At 36.6% G+C, this 16,262-nt stretch overlaps 3 protein-coding genes across 3 annotated transcripts; 1 reads left to right on the top strand and 2 right to left on the bottom strand.

The window, feature by feature from the left end:
• Nucleotides 1–4,334: 4,334 nt before the first annotated feature.
• Nucleotides 4,335–6,336, bottom strand: LOC131000595 (heavy metal-associated isoprenylated plant protein 3-like). The gene is made up of 5 exons (XM_057926604.1): nt 6,190–6,336; nt 5,962–6,112; nt 5,630–5,880; nt 4,957–5,044; nt 4,335–4,879 (listed from the first exon to the last, which is right to left on the bottom strand). Exons 1-5 carry the CDS (start codon nt 6,196–6,198, stop codon nt 4,449–4,451), a joined length of 930 nt encoding a protein of 309 aa, XP_057782587.1. The 5' UTR covers nt 6,199–6,336; the 3' UTR covers nt 4,335–4,448.
• Nucleotides 6,337–8,313: 1,977 nt separating this feature from the next.
• LOC130998003 (uncharacterized) lies at nt 8,314–10,008 on the top strand. The gene is made up of 4 exons (XM_057923442.1): nt 8,314–8,317; nt 8,523–9,041; nt 9,171–9,652; nt 9,853–10,008. Exons 1-4 carry the CDS (start codon nt 8,314–8,316, stop codon nt 10,006–10,008), a joined length of 1,161 nt encoding a protein of 386 aa, XP_057779425.1.
• A 1,065-nt stretch (nt 10,009–11,073) lies between these two features.
• Nucleotides 11,074–14,594, bottom strand: LOC131000559 (probable CoA ligase CCL7). Its single transcript, XM_057926551.1, has 6 exons — nt 13,420–14,594; nt 12,311–12,500; nt 11,819–11,964; nt 11,665–11,732; nt 11,463–11,565; nt 11,074–11,388 (listed from the first exon to the last, which is right to left on the bottom strand). The coding sequence occupies exons 1-6, from the start codon at nt 14,434–14,436 to the stop codon at nt 11,275–11,277; spliced, it is 1,638 nt and encodes a 545-aa protein (XP_057782534.1). The 5' UTR covers nt 14,437–14,594; the 3' UTR covers nt 11,074–11,274.
• Between the last annotated feature and the right edge of the window lie 1,668 nt (nt 14,595–16,262).

Genomic DNA, 16,262 nt, shown 5'->3' with positions numbered 1-16,262 from the left:
TGGGTTTCTTGGTCAAACAAGCCTTAAATTGCCTTGTGAATTTGAGATACAGCCGTGTATATCCCCCCAATAAAGCTTCCGCGATTCTCGTCTATCTGTATAGCCGTATGAATTGTCCAATCACCCTTTAAGCTTATAATTAAAAAAAAATAGGTTTTCGTGTATAAATAGAAGAAATAGTAGTAAATTAAGGGTAAAAAATACGAATATTATATAAAATGATATGAAAAATTATTTTAAAGACATTTAATAACTTACCCGCCACGAAAGTGTAGCCGTCCGATATAGCCGTGAGTAGTTTCTTTCACACGGCTACGGCAGCCGGCTACATATTTCTGGCGGGTACTTGGTGTTATGGTGTAATATGTTTCATTGATTCATAATATATTATATTTTAATTTTTTTATCCATCATTTGCTATTATTTTATGTGTTACAATATTAATTCATATTCCAATCAAATAAACTAAATAAATTTAGACTTATTGAGTTTATTTTGTCAATCTCCTTCTCGTGAATTTACTGCAAAGAAGAAATAGACCCTATAAAGCTGCATTGTAGCCGTATGAATTGTCCAATCACCCTTTAAGCTTATAATTAAAAAAAATTAAGTTTTCGTGTATAAATAGAAGAAATAGTAGTAAATTAAGGGTAAAAAATACTAACATTATATAAAGTGATATGAAAAAATATTTTAAAGACATTTAATAACTTACCCGCCAGTACTTAGTAGCCGTACGCTGTAGCCGTGAGTAGTTTCTTACCCACGGCTACGGCAGCCGGCTACATATTTCTGGCGGGTAATGGGTTGTAAGGTGTATTATGATTCATTGATTCATAATATATGATTTTTTAATTTTTTTATCGACTATTTGCTATTATTTTATGTGTTACAATATTAATTCATATTCAATTATATAAATTTAGACTTATTGAGTTTATTTTGTCAATTTCCTTCTCGTGAATTTACTGCAAAGAGATTGCCCCCTATAAAGCTGCATTATACCCGTGAATTGTCCAATCACCCTTTAAGTTTATAATAATAATAAAAATTAGGTCTGTTTAAAAATTTTAAATCAAGATTATTATGAAACTAGAATTTTTTTTAAAGCTAATTAAGTATTTACCCGCCTGTTAATCCTAGCCGGTCACAGTAGCCGCTGGGATCCATTTCCAGCCGGCTACGTCTAACGGCTACGATTAACAGGCGGGTAATTGTTGTATTAGCTTCAAAAAAAAACTTGTTTCATAATACGCTTCATTTAATTTTTTTTCAACTTTCTTATACTCCATGTTTAATAACATGAATACCTGTCTTTATTTTTTCGAACTTAAGGCATTTAGGGTTACAAATAATGTCATTTCCTCAGATTTAGAGTCATATTTAACTACCTCTGTTACACATTTTCTTACACAAGTGTACTTGTGTAAGAAAAGTGTAAGAACTTTTACGGAAAACGATGCAAACCTATCACCATCAATTGCAAAGTGGGTAGTTTTATAAGACATCTTATATGGGTGGGTAATTTTGTAAGATAACTAACCAAAGTGGGTACTTTAAATTCCATCCCTAATTCTATTCACAACCCCCATTTTACTCACTGTAGCCTCTTATATAAAATAATAATAATAATAAATAATTCTAAATTTACTATTTTACCCTATATTTCATAGCCCCAAATTAAATAGCCAACTCTTGCTCTTTATCCATGGCCATATAGAACACCCTATGCTTGCATTTATGACCAAAGATATATTTCTCATCACAATTATAACACAGCTCCTTCTTTCTTCTTGCAGCCATCTCAACACCAGTCAAAAGTTTGATGGGGTCTTGGAACTGTTAAGTGCATTTGGTTTGTGGGTCAAGGCAATATCAGGCCTTCTGGGATTGTGAAGTTGATTTGGAAAGGGCTTTGGAGGTGGCCGAACTCTCTTAGATAGGGCTTCCAAGGTAAACAAGTGTTGCTTCCCTGTTTCAATAGCCTCATGTAGTGTTTTAGGTTTAAACAATAACATAAGTCCCTGCATTTCCTCTGATAACCCACTTATAAAACTTGCCACAAAATATTCTTCAGAATAATTCATGCTGTTACTGAGTAGTAAGCAAGCTCTGAGTTCTTCAAACTTCTCAACATACTCCTCATAACTGCCAGCCTGTTTGAGATTTTTGAATTCCATAACCATTTTTCCCTCATTTAAGTCATCAAATTTCAGAGCTATTTCCTCCATAAACTGCTGCCAATTGATAGTAAATAAATTTTCACAACCAAAGTTCTGCAACCAATGTAATGCCTTACCCTCAAAATTATGCACAGCCAACTGCACCATATTTTCATCACTCATAGCAGCAGATAATTTAAAGTAGGTGTTGCATTTAATAATCCAGGCCCTAGGATTAGTGCCATCAAACTTAGGAAAATCAATCCTATAGTTTGAATATCCAGAATTTGAACCATACTGTTGAGAATAATCTGTCTTAAATCCAGGGGTGAAAGAAGAAGCTCTAGAGCTGGAGTTACCTTCATTCCTTGCAGTGAATGGGGACAGACCCAATAGAGATGAGCTTGTGTTTTCCTTGCCCTTACCAGATCCCATCATAAGTAACTTAAGCTCCTCCACAGATTTTGCTAGCTGATCATATTTTGTATCAATTTTCTGATCCAAATTCTTGAATTGCTCATTGATCTGATTTTTTAACATAGATCTGTTTCTTGCTTCAGCAAATAGCTGATGCTCCAGCTTTTTGTGTGACTCCTGCAACTCCTTAACTCGTGTGCCATCATCCATTTCCACTCGGATCTTTGCCAGATAGAAGCAAAAGAACCCAAGCTCTGAGATACCAATGTAAGATAAAATTAGGAAGGAGGCGAAAGAGAGAGAAAAGATAATTTCATTGCTTAGGTTTTTTTTTCATTTCATGCACGTACACTTAGTCTAAAGGTGGTGGGACCCTTGGACTAAAGTTGCTAAATACAAAAACATAAGTACTGAAAATCAAATAAGTATAAATGGTAACAAGTGTGCCACATGTCACATGTCACCAGATCTTGCATTTGGACCATTGATCTCTTAGCCACTTTTGATGTTCTCATTTTCAGCCAAATCTACCTCACACGAACTAGTCCCTCTTCCTTGCATAGTCAAACTCGTTTCTTCCCCTTTCTTCTTCTCAATCTTCTCCGACTTCCCAACCTTTGTCGCCGCCGCCGTCTCTCTCCTCGACATCACAGCTTCCGCAACTTCCCTTTCCTCTCCTTTAATCTCGGAATTACCCAAGTTCATGACAAAAATAAAATAGAATACTTAAGTAAAATCATAATAATAAAAAATAAAATTTAAAAATGAATCGGGCGGGCTTTTTAATCCCCGGCCCGATCAGCCCAGCGGGCTAATTGGGCGGGCTTTTTAGGCCCGGATTTTTTTGGGCCTACATTTTGTACAGCTCAGCCCAACCCTAAACACGGGCGGGCCGGGTCGATTTTGCCAGCTCTATAGTGAGGTAGCGAAAGATGGAATTTTTGGGTGTTTCGGGAGTAGCAACAAAAGAAAGAGAAGATGGAGTTTTTCGAAATTTAAGAAAAGAAAATAGAGATGGCGGTGTGGGGGGGGGGGGGGGTCTTCACTGTGAGAAAATGTAGTTAGTGATCAATATAACCGCTACATTCCTTCTCCTTTTTATTTTTCTTTATAAATGATCATTCTTAAAAAAATTGTTGTTGTTTTTAAAATTATTTGAAGGTTATTTTAGTAAATTTATTGTTTAATCTTAATTTTAAATTTAGGTACCAAACACATCTGATATGTTATCTATAATTTTTACCAAACATTATGATATGATACTTATCTCATTTTATTTATGATACATATCTTGAATTTTATCTATCTTGATTTTCCCAAGCTACCAAATATACCAAGGTATTGATTAGTGATTTTCTACGACTATAAAATGAACCCATCTTTATTTTAAAGATGCTATATTAATTAAAGACATTTCATACTCTTATACATATAACGATGCCAAGAACGTCCCCAGTTCTAGAAAATATTGAGTAAAACTAATTTTATTTATTATAAGAAACCCCATGTTTCTCAATACGAATTCTAGTTTGGAAGATGTCAATTTGTCAAACATTAATACATACAAACTCTACATTTTGGCGCTCAATATATAGGAAAGTATTTTTACACCGCATAGTAATAATAACATAATAAGCTAAACACAACTTTAATTCAAAATCAAGAATAGGCTTAGAGTTAGATGTGCTATAATGTTGGTCAAACTTCGTGCAAAGCTACAGCAACCAATCTGCCCAAAACTAATACATTAGCCAATAAACCATTTCTCTAGACAGACTTTATGAATTATATTAGATTAAAAAGAGCAACTAATTAAAAAGACCAAATTACTCTTAACCGCTTTCATCTACAACATAATAATCCACCCACTCACATAACACTACATGCATTAGGATTCTCATCGCTAAACAGCTGCGGGGCATAGTTGGGTCCGAATGCATACGGGTTGTAGTGGAATTGATCCACCATCACGCCCGACTCGTATGCTATCGGGTAAGGATACGGGTACGGATATGCAACTTGAAACTGCATTTTATTATTATTCCCTTCCATCTTCTCACCGCCACCCGCCTTCACCCCACCATCTCCATCCCCACCTCCACCTCCACCTCCGCCACCGCTCTTTCCCTTGTTCCCACCGCCTTTCCCGTTCTCTTTGTTCTCGCCCTCCTTTTTCTGCGGCATGATTTGCACCTCCCTCTTCAAATGCTTCTTCAGCACCTCAGCTAACGCCTTCATGTCAAAAGCTCCGGTCACCGTCACCGTCTCCTTCTGCTTGTCGATCTTCATATCTCTGTAACCTGTAAATGACATCGGATGCACACATCGGCCACTGTGAAAATCAATTTCAATTTTTTTTAAGAGATGAAAATCTCACCCTTCGTCTTCACCACGATTCTGCGGATTTTCTGGATGCAGCCCTCGCAGTGTAAATGCACCTTCAATATCGCCGTTGTAACCGTAGGCTGTCAATAAACAAACAAAATAAAATCTTCTGTTTTTGGAGTATGTTTTTGTAACGAAGACTGTAAATAAAATAAAATAAAATGTTGTGCTTTCAATAATATCAAGGGAAAAACAAATTTTGCTAGAATGCGCTATATCTATGTGGCATAGGCCAAAATCGGCAACCGTGGTAGCGGACTGAGACACGGTCGGATATAGAAAGTATAAACCGCTGCTGCGTGCTAAAATGCGCCCCATGCTATAAAAAAAATAAAGACAAGAAAACATAGAGTGCATACAGAATTCAACAGGATCGGGCATTAGTGGCAAATAAGACACGACAAAGCATTCGCGGCTAATATGCGCCGAAACGCAGAAGAACTGTAAAAGGAGTTAACGTACGCGAACCGTACGCGGAGAAAATGACAAAAACGCATCAATTGCATACAGAATCAGCCATTAAATGGTGGGACAGCAGGCGCACGGTAACAAACACAGCAGTTATGGGGCAGCGGTGAAGTTCAGAGAAAAAAAGACAATTCAAACAAACACAGAGATAGATGAGTTTTTGGTTCTGATAAACAACTGTATGTAGTCTATAGTACCTCTTTCTCCTTGCTCTTTTTCTCATCGGATTTATTGCTCGTCTTTTTTTCGTTTGATTCCTTCCTCTTCTCTTCTTTTTTGGCCTCGCCGCCGCCTTTGGCTTTCTCTTTGCCGTCCCCATTTTTGCTCTGCGGCGAAACCACTTCAATCTTCTTGTGAGTCTTCTTTTCCACCCTTTCCCGGAGCTTAGCCGGATCCACCTTCCCGAAGACGGTGATCTGCCCGTCGCCGATATTAGCTGTGTCCACACCTATTCACGCAACCATTTCTTCAACAAAATAGACGATCGATATATTACTAAGAGAAGAAGAAGATTCAGTTCTGAATTCACCGTCGAAAGTGCGAATGCACTTCAAAACCTTGGAAACGCAGCCTTCGCAATGCAGATCGGCCTTCAGCACGACGGTGACGTTTCCGCCCTTGTTCTTGCTCTCTGTTCCCTCCTTCTTCGGCTGCTGCTCGCCATTGCTCCTTTTGTTCTTCTGCAAAAATAAAAGAAACAGAATCAAATAAAGCATCAATGGCAAAAGCGGAAGAAGACGCTGATTATTGTGGTTACCTCAGTCATTGTGGACGATTCAATCTGGTTTTGGCTTTTGCTCTGCTTTTTAAGATAACCGAAGTGGGAGTGTGGTAACTGATTTTGAAACGTGTGTGCAATGATGATAGCTTTTATATGCACATGTACATAATTTGCACCAAAAGTAAACGGATTTACGTGGGCTTTTATTGGACCCGTTAATTGGGCTATATGGCTCTTCAAGTTTCCATCTCAATTAAACATTTAAAAAATAAAAAATAGACGTATTCATAGATTAGAGTACAATAATGACATTTTTCTAGCACGGCTTCTCCAAATATAAAATTAGTCTTATTCATAGTATTAGAGTATACTAGTGAACCAAATGATTGAAGAAATATTGTTCAAGATAATACGAATAAGTACTTATACAGTAAGTTATTTTCAAATATATATCATTTTTTTTAATATTGTACACTATCTGGTACATACACTATACATTATTAAATTCAAATAAGTCACGGAATATGTTATAATGTGTTTATGTAGTAAGTAGTATTACACAAAAGATGTTTAAGACCAATAACTTCCGTACAATTATCTAGTGGACAATATTCACATCTCTCGAAAAAAGTAAACATATGGTCCAATGGGGCTAGGGGGCCTATGGGCCCCTTTAGATTTTTTAATTTTATTAGTAGTAAATACGATGATATTTTGTTTTAATTGATATATTTATTTTTATTGTAAAGTGAATTTTGTTTTAAGGTTTATTCAGGATTTATAGTAAGTATATAAAATATGAAATCCGATTTTTTATTCTTTAATTAAAATGTACTACTATTATTTACTTTTTAGCTTGAATTGTTTTAGTTTTATTATTGATTGATTGTTTAAATATTTAACAAATTAAATTTTTTATTTTTGTAAGATGTATGTTTCAATACCTTGATGTTGTGTATTATCCAAGAGCATCTAATTAAAATTTAAATATGAATTAACTTTGATTAGATACAAATTATTCTTTTTTAGTATAAAATTTATTAGCAAATCTTGAGGGTTGATTGTTAGACATTAAGACTTATATAATTGTTAATAAAATTATTATATAAAATTTTGATAATATAAAAGAATAAAAGAGAAATATTATGAGGTGATCGTATTTAAATTTAATTTTTAATATTTTTGATATCGTTAAATCGTATTAAGATTGTATTAATTTTAAAAAATTTACTTATAAATCATTAAAATTATGTAAAATTAGGCCTCATTTGGGCATAATTTCTGGCTCCTCCACGAAGTCCCAATGTGACCATCATTCAACACTAAGTTATCTAGTTTATGTTACAGAGTCAACTTAAACGGTTCCATTTAATTTTCTAGCATTTATTTCGACCTCTGTAACCCCTCTCCTAAATTCGTCAAATACAATTCATTTAATTTTGTGGCACGCATTTTCAACTTGTCTACATAGATGCGTGCTAGTAATTCGTAACATTTTGTTTACAATTTACGGTAATGTAACGGCCCCCACCCCCAAATGTCATTTATTTCTTTTAATTTATGGAAAATTGTTACCACAAATCATCTTATCCGGTAAAATTGTCTAATTGCAAAAAAAAAAAAAAAAAAATGTACTCCACAAAATGTCAAAATTATCCGGTAAAATGTCATATATATTTAGTTGTCAGCTTTTGAAAGTGGTGTCGAAATTACAAAATGAATTATATTTCATGATTTATTGACAATTTTTCCTCTAATTTAATGCTACAAGTACATCTAGCACCATATTTATTAATATATAAAATTACAATTTTTTTTTATCAATTTCTTTCCGCAAATTTAATGATACTTTTGCGATCACAACATCAAATAAAGACAATTATTTTAGAAGTTAACGAGACAAGAGAGAGATGTGAGGGAAGAGAAAAGGAAATCCATCATTTTAGCATTCTACAAAATGAGAGTGAAATTAGACAGCGGAGAGAGAAAATAGGATAGAGGAGGGAGAGATTTTTTTTTTTTTAAAATAATTACTTCTTCTTTTCACGAAAGAATTTTTTATAAGTAAGTGATACGAGTTTTAATAAAATTTTATTGAGTGTATTGAGAATTGTGAAAAAGTGATAGTAAATTATTAGATTGGTGAAAAAGGAAGGGTAAATGGGTATTTTTAAGTGGTGAGGTATAATCCCAAAAGAGATAGAAAGTTCTTTTGTTGTCATCCCAAAAAAAAAAAATCTGAAGTTCTTTTGTGGATATTGAGAAAGAGATTTTTGATAGTGTTCTTAATTGGGGTATTTGGCTGAGCATATAAGCTCTTTAAAACAACTTATAAGATGTTTAAAAACCTTATAATGTTATCCGTGGAGTGCCGATTATCTCGAGAGAGCTAAGCATAACACATCTCTTCTTCGCCGACGATAGCCTTATCTTCTTCAAGGTAGAACGTGCTGAGGCTGTGGCAATCAAGAGTATTCTAAGGCAATATGAACAAGCTTCTGGGCAGCGAATAAACCTTGACAAATCGTCTGCTTCGTTCAGCCCTAATACTAGCAGGCGTGCTCAGGAGGAGGTTATTAATACCCTGGCAGTTCGCATGGGTGATGGAATTCAGAAATACCTCGGTCTACCTGCCTTTTCGTTGCGCCAAAAGAGATTGCAATTTGGCTACATTGTGGAGAGAGTGCAGAAAAAACTTCTAACATGGAATCAAAGAGAGTTTTCGGGGGGCGGGAATGAAGTTTTGATCAAGGCGGTTATACAAGCAATGCCTACATATGTTATGCAGTTTTTCGATTGCTGGACTCGATATGTGAGGATATTAACCGCTTGTGTGTTGGGTTTTGGTGGGGGGATAAGGAAGAGAAACGCCGACTCCATTGGCGTAGGTAGGAGAAGATGTGTTTGCCTAAGGAATGGGGTGGCCTGGGGTTTCAGAACCTTAAGTGTTCTAATAAAGCTTTGCTAACCAAACAACTATGGAGTATGATTTGCAACCCTAATACCTTGGTTGCAAGGGTTTTCAAGGGCGCTGTATTTTCGTGAGGGTGACGTTATGCAAGCACAAGTTCGGTCTAGTGCTTCTTATGTTTGGAGATCTCTCTTGTGGAGTAGGCACCTAGTGGAACGGGGCAAGTATTGGAAAGTTGGTGACGGGAAGAACATTAGAATCTTTCAAGACTCTTGGCTAAAGAGTGAGAATCCGGGGAGACTGATCACACCAGAACCGAGTAGTTTATCCCCCCTGGTTTGGGTGGCTGAGCTGATTAATGCGCAAGGGAGCTGGGACAAAAACATTATTGATGGGTTGTTCTTGCTACCGGATATCAGCCGGATCTTTAATACACCGATTGCAGAGCCTGAGCGCGATGATGAAGTTGCTTGGAAGTTTGATCCGCGCAGGGATTACTCGGTAAAGTCTGCTTACCTGCTTGCTTTAGGGTTCTATGATGAGCATGCTTCCTCGAGCTCACGAGATATGAAATGGTGGAGTCGGATGGTATGGAATCTTACTATACCCCCAAAGGCCAAAATCTTTTTATGACGAGTTCTCTCGAACATCATCCCTACAGAGGTGAACTTGATGGAGCATCATGTACCACTGGACGACACTTGCGGGAGGTGTCATAGTAGCTGGGGGTCTACGGAACATGGGTTATTTTTTGTCCCAAGCACACTTGGAAAACGTCTCGTTTTTAGCACATGTTGAGGAGAGCTAAAGGTCTGCATATTAGACATATTGCTTGGGCAGTGAGGGAGGAGTTCTCGATGGAGGATTATGAGCTTTGGGCGGTCATGCTATGGCATATATGGGTTGAGGCGTGCAAACTAAGCCATGACAATACAGAGCGGTAGTGGTCGGTGACGGAGTCAGAATGTGTCGTGATTTGCGATACGTTCCAGAGGGCTAAAACCACTTTCATGTTGAGCGTTATCATGGGTCTGACCTTGGGCTCTCGTACATGGTTGCCGCCGAAACATGGGGTTTATAGGATTGATGTTGATGCCATGTTTGACGTTAAAATCTTTTTGGTGTGGGTTTGATTGCTCGAGATCATTGCGGAAGGATCTGTGGGGCTGTTTCCAAGAGAATGCAGCCGGCGTCGAGTGCCATGATGCATGGCCGTCTTTCACGGCATTGTTATGAGTATGGAGCTGGGGCTTGCTCCGATTGTGATTTTCACTGATTCAATGCTAGCAGCCTGGGTCATGGCTAGCCCGGCGGAGGACCAAGCTTTCCTACCAACTGATATTTGAGAAATTTTAGAGGTGGCGAGAGAGAACTTGGTGATTGGTGTTTATCACATGTACCGAACGGCCAAAAACACCGCTCATAGTTTAGTGCACTTTGCGCGTCAGGTTGAACACCCTTTGCGGTGGACTCAGGATTTCCCTAGTTGGCTTAGGGACATTGTATGGAAGGATTTGGAGTAATATAATTATGTTTTCTGTCAAAAAAAAAAACCCTTATAAGCTTATTCAAAATGTTTGGCAAAATAAGTTCATCTGCTCCAACTTATTTTCTCATTATCTTATAAGCTACACTCATTTTACAAAAATAACTCAATTATAAGTTTTTATTTTCATCATATATCATTCTAATTTTATATTTGTTCCATTTTCTCTCTATAACTATTATTTCTCTCTCTATCTTATAAGCTCGGCTATCCAAACACTTTAAAAACTTATAATCTCTTAAGAAATTACATCTTATAAGCTTTTGAAACATCTTATAAGATTCATAAATTTCAATTTTAATAGAATTATTTTGTACACCCACAATAATAATAAAAAGTTGAATTCGTCCCTGCACACGTTTCCATAAATTTTACTAATTTTCTACTATGACTTTAGTAAATATACTAAATACTAATCTGATCTGGAATAATGTTTCGTCTTGACGGCAGTCTACCATCAAACTTTGCAATCTCAAACTAAAATCAATTGTTAGCGAATTTTCTGTCGAATACATAAATAAATAAACTACTTCCTTATCAATTCTCTATTTTTATACATCCATGTGAATGATCAAATGAGGCATGACATGACATAACCCCCAAAAGTTTAGGAAGAATTTATTTCTGACAACATACATAGGCAAGGTGGAGATAAAATAGATTATTACAAGTTTGATCGGACTTTGTCGATCAGTTCTCGCCTCAGTATTTTGCCTGAAGCCGATTTTGGGACACTGTTTATGAATGTAACTCTCCTCAATCTTTTGAAAGGCGCAACCTTCAATATGTAATTAAGATTAGGAATGGGAAATAGATAGTCTAACACATTCTACATTCAATAAAGATATGCACCTGATCGGCGATGAATTTCTTGATATCTTCTTCGGACAGTGAGCTGTTGGGTGCCCGAACGACATAAGCAGCCGGAACTTCACCAGCTTCTGCATCCGGATATCTGAGAGGAGTGTACCAAACATCAAAATGAAATCAAGATTACTCGAATTTGCATTTCTCATACGAGTTTGCAATTACGACATCCCTAGAGATGACTTACGGGATGACCACAGCATCTGATATCTCGGGATGGGAGACGAGCAGCCCTTCGAGCTCTGCTGGAGCAACCTAGCAAGAAAGGATAGCACATCACCACCATTGATAACAAAACTGTTCCAACTCCAAAACTCCATGTTTCTAGAGAGAGTAAATACCTGCAAGCCCTTATACTTGATCAGCTCTTTGATTCTGTCAACAACATATAGCAGGCCATCCTCATCAAAGTATCCAAGATCTCCCGTATGCACCCAACCCTGTTTATCTATCGTAAGCTTTGTAGCTTGCGGATTCCTGAAATAACCTGATGATGAAAAGAAAAAAAATAAAACATTAACAATGAAAGAAAAAAGAATGGTTGAAGAGGATGATGGTGAGCATGTGTGGTGTCACTTGGAATATATGTTTTGAGTTCTGCCATATATATGGAGTTAAACATCAGACGTGAAGATTCGGAGTAACCACACAGCCCTTTTGAAGATAAAATCAAATTTTCTATCTCCTTTCGTTCATTATTTAACTAATCATCAGCTTGATATGAAGGAGAAACATGCGAATATTTTCTATATACTTTTATGTTTTTTGGGAAAGGAATAGACTTCCAACACATGTAAGTATGTTTCTACTAGTAAAATCGCCCACAAGCATACCTTGCATCATATTTTGTCCTCGAACCCAAATTTCCCCCATCTGGGTTGGCGGAAGAGGCTTCAATGTTTCGACACTAACTATTTGACACTCCACTCCCGGAACAAGCATGCCAGCGGAACCAGAATGTCGAGGCCCTGCATATGCATTCTCGACAGAAACAATTCCACAGGTTTCTGTCATTCCATACCCCTAAAACAGGAAGAGTTTTGGGTCAGAGTGTAACCAAACAGTAAATTTATCATCAAACTACACTAATCAAAAGAGCAGTGTTGCCAACTCTAGCTAAAATTACTAAATGCTCCAAACATTTTCAATCCAAAAACCTTTGAAATCAGCTTGACTTGCTTCTTCCTCTCGTTTTATTACTACTGTAGCTCTCATAACAATAATTCATCTGATAGAAACAAAATTTCATTGTCTAGGCCTCACATAAGCAGAATCAAGATTCAAAAAGATCCTGTAAAATTCATATTCCTCCAAAATGAAAATAAGGTTAAGTTCCTGTCACTTTTGATTGATTCTGTGATGATTTTTCTGGAAGAACAGGACCTGTGGAATCTGCTCAATGAAATCATATTTCCTAGTTCTTGGCCTTGTTTTATAAGTGTAAATAGTGGGTGTTACAAGAATTGAAATAGTTTCCACATTGTAACAAATTTCATTTGTATTAGCTCTAGCTCTCAATAGAAGTATCTTTAAATTAATGTCACATAAATACCTATACAAAATAGACTTGTAAAATCACATGATTCTGCAATTTCAATTGTGTAAGCTCTGGCTCCTTAGAAAAAGATAAGAATCCAATCATCCTACAAATTATTGACTCATAAATACGGAATACCCACACAACATAGATTTGTAAACTCAAGAACCAGCAAAATTATGTTCCTAAGAATGCTACTATTTCTTTTGACTTTTCTTTTTTAAAAGTAAGCTATTTCTTTCATTAATTATGTGCTAGCATTGAAATTAGTAGCAAAGCACAAAGGTTTTCCACATGCAAGCAACCATACAGATACAGTGTCTTTCATTGCAATAGATAGTAAATAGCAGCAAGAAAAGGATGAGACAGAAAGTAAAGAATTGAGAGAAAGGATGAAAAAGTTACTTGCATAACAACAGCCTGAGGGAAAGTCTTGGCACATTCCTGCATCAACTCCTTCCCGAGTGGAGCAGCCCCCGATCCAACCTGCTTCAACGACGACATATCGTACTTCTTCACAACACTGTTCTTGGCCAACGCCAGTATGATCGGCGGCACCACCCACAAATGCGTCACCGCATACTTCTCCACCGTCCTCAAAAGCATCTCGAAATCGAACTTGGACATCGAGATGATGGCGCTGCCGCGCTGCAGCTGCGAGAGCATGATCACCGCGAGGCCGAACACGTGGAACATCGGCAGCACGCACATGAACACGCAGTTGACCTCCCCCGCCATCTCCTGATCGGCGGTGATCATTTGCGAGGAGGCGATGAAGTTTCGATGAGTGAGAATCACGCCCTTGCTCGCGCCAGTTGTCCCCGAAGAGTATAGCAGCGCAGCTGTGTCGTTTTGTTTGATTCCGAATGAATTGCCGTCTATATCGACGGAGCCCTCATTTTCGACGAGCTTCGAAAACAGAGTGATTTTAGGGGTTCTCCCATTCGGCGAAACGGGTTTCTCCGAATCGCCGAGCAGAATAATGGGGAGGTCAAAATCGTTGACCTTGGGCAGCAACTCCTCGACGGTGATGATCATCTTGGCCATGGAATCCTTGAGCTGCTTCGAGACCTCCCTGGCGGTGTAGACGGGGTTGACGGTGGTGGCGACGGCGCCGATGGCAATAATCCCGAAGAAACAGAGCGGGAACTGGATCGAATTGGGGGAGAAAATGAGGACAACGTCGTTTTTCTTGATGCCGAGCTGGAGCAAGCCGTGGGCGACTCTGGAAACCATGGATTTGAAGTGAGAGAAAGTGAGGGTTTCGCCGGTGTGCGCGTCGATTAGGGCGCGTTTTTCGGCGAAGGACGAAGTGTTTCTGAAGAGGAAGGAGACCAAGGAGAGGTTGGGGTTTGTGGGAAGGGATAACGGCGGGCGCAGAGATCGGAACACGCCGTCGCGGCCATAACCGGATTTCTCCATCTTCTTTGTAGTGGAGTATCAATGATTACAGCGAATTTCCAGAACTCAATGTTGTAGCTGGCCTCGCATTTAATCACATTTTCCCACAACCGGTAGAAACCGATTATCCCATTATGCAAGCAAACAAAATCTATCGTCATTTAATTTAATTACCTCACGTATTACTGTATTAATTTGAATATTAATTAAGATAAACTTTCTTCTTTTCTTCTAAGAGCATCTCCAGCGCCATCCTCAGCGTGTCGGATCGAACCGGCACACGCGCAGTGCTGGCAACCCGAGACAACACGTGCTATATTTTATATATATATATATAATAACAAATACTCCCTCCGTCCACGAAAGAACTTCCTATCTTTCATTTTTTGGACGTCCACAAAAGAACTTCCTACCTATTTTTGGACTACACCCCACCACTTATAATCCACTTACTTTTCACTTTTCACAATTCTCAATATTAATCATAACACATTTTCATCACTCTCAATACAGTCAACTACCTTTTATTCACTCTCAATACACTCAACAATATTTTTTCTTAAAATCTGTGTCAGTCCCTCCTAGGAAGTTCTTTCATGGACGGATGGAGTATATTTATATAACATTTTAAATTCAAATTTTTTAGACTTATAATTAATTTTTTATTTACAAATTCATATTAAAATTAATACAAATGTCATTCTCCTTAATTGAATTAAAAATTACTATAGTTTAAAAATATTTAAATTTTAAATAAATATAATTAAATAATAAAGTAAACTTTTTTAATGAAAAAATAAGATCTACTTATTTTCATCAACAAAAGAAAACAAATTGATGTTCAACATTAGAGATAAAATAAGAGAGAACAAAAATTAATTTCAACACTTTTAATCAAGAATAAAAACTTATTCATTTCAAATTCATTTTTTATAATTTTTACATCGAATTAAAGATCTTCTCGTAATTTTTAATTTAACATTAATATTAAATACTTTTTTTATGTAAAAAGGTGTATCTTTTTAAAAAACAAAGCAATTTAACATCAAAGGATATTTGCCAACTAGGCATAGTTCAAGTGGTAAAGCTGAGTAATTCAAAAACTTTTATTTGGGTTCAACCATTTGTTTGGTATAGAGGTCCCTCGTCTACATGTAAATTGATTATTTAATTATATAATATTTACCTCTTGTAATTTGCATATAACATTAAAGGATATTTAAAACGTTCACTTAAAGTTGAGCATTAAATAAATATATTCATAAGAATTAATATTTTTCATTTTTACTTAATAAAGTGAATATTTTTACCTATCAGTAGCATTTTAAGGAACAATAGTAATTGATTAGTACAGAAACTCAAAATAATCACGTCTGCTTCAATTTTGTTGTAACCACCATGTGCATTTAATTGAAATCTATTTTTGGGATGAATGTCCAAATTATATTTGAAGGAACAATAATGTACATAAACTCAAAAGAATCAAAGAATCACGTATGCTTAATTTTATTGTATCCACCACGTGCATTTAATAGAAATCTACTTTTGTGTTTAAACAATTGAAATCTACTTTTGGGATGGATGTCCCAATTATATAGTAATGATTATTGAATTTTCTTTCCTTGCTAATTGATTCACCACGGGTTATTTTTTGAATTACAACCAATTCCCACCTCTAATTTATTGGTTGAAAGGGTGTATTGCTAACTAAATTAATTTTTTTTTATCAATTTTTAAATTAGTTAGAGTGATAAAAAAATTAGAGCATCCACACTATGGTGACCTGATAGCTGATCTGATAGAAGGGGGGACCACATTGAGTCAGGAGGTCACAGTGAAATGACTTG

The sequence above is a fragment of the Salvia miltiorrhiza genome, chromosome 8, assembly GCF_028751815.1.
Source record: "Salvia miltiorrhiza cultivar Shanhuang (shh) chromosome 8, IMPLAD_Smil_shh, whole genome shotgun sequence".
Classification (NCBI taxonomy): domain Eukaryota; kingdom Viridiplantae; phylum Streptophyta; class Magnoliopsida; order Lamiales; family Lamiaceae; genus Salvia; species Salvia miltiorrhiza.
The sequence above is the reverse complement of the archived record's forward strand: the minus strand, read 5'-3'. Positions and strand labels throughout refer to the sequence as shown.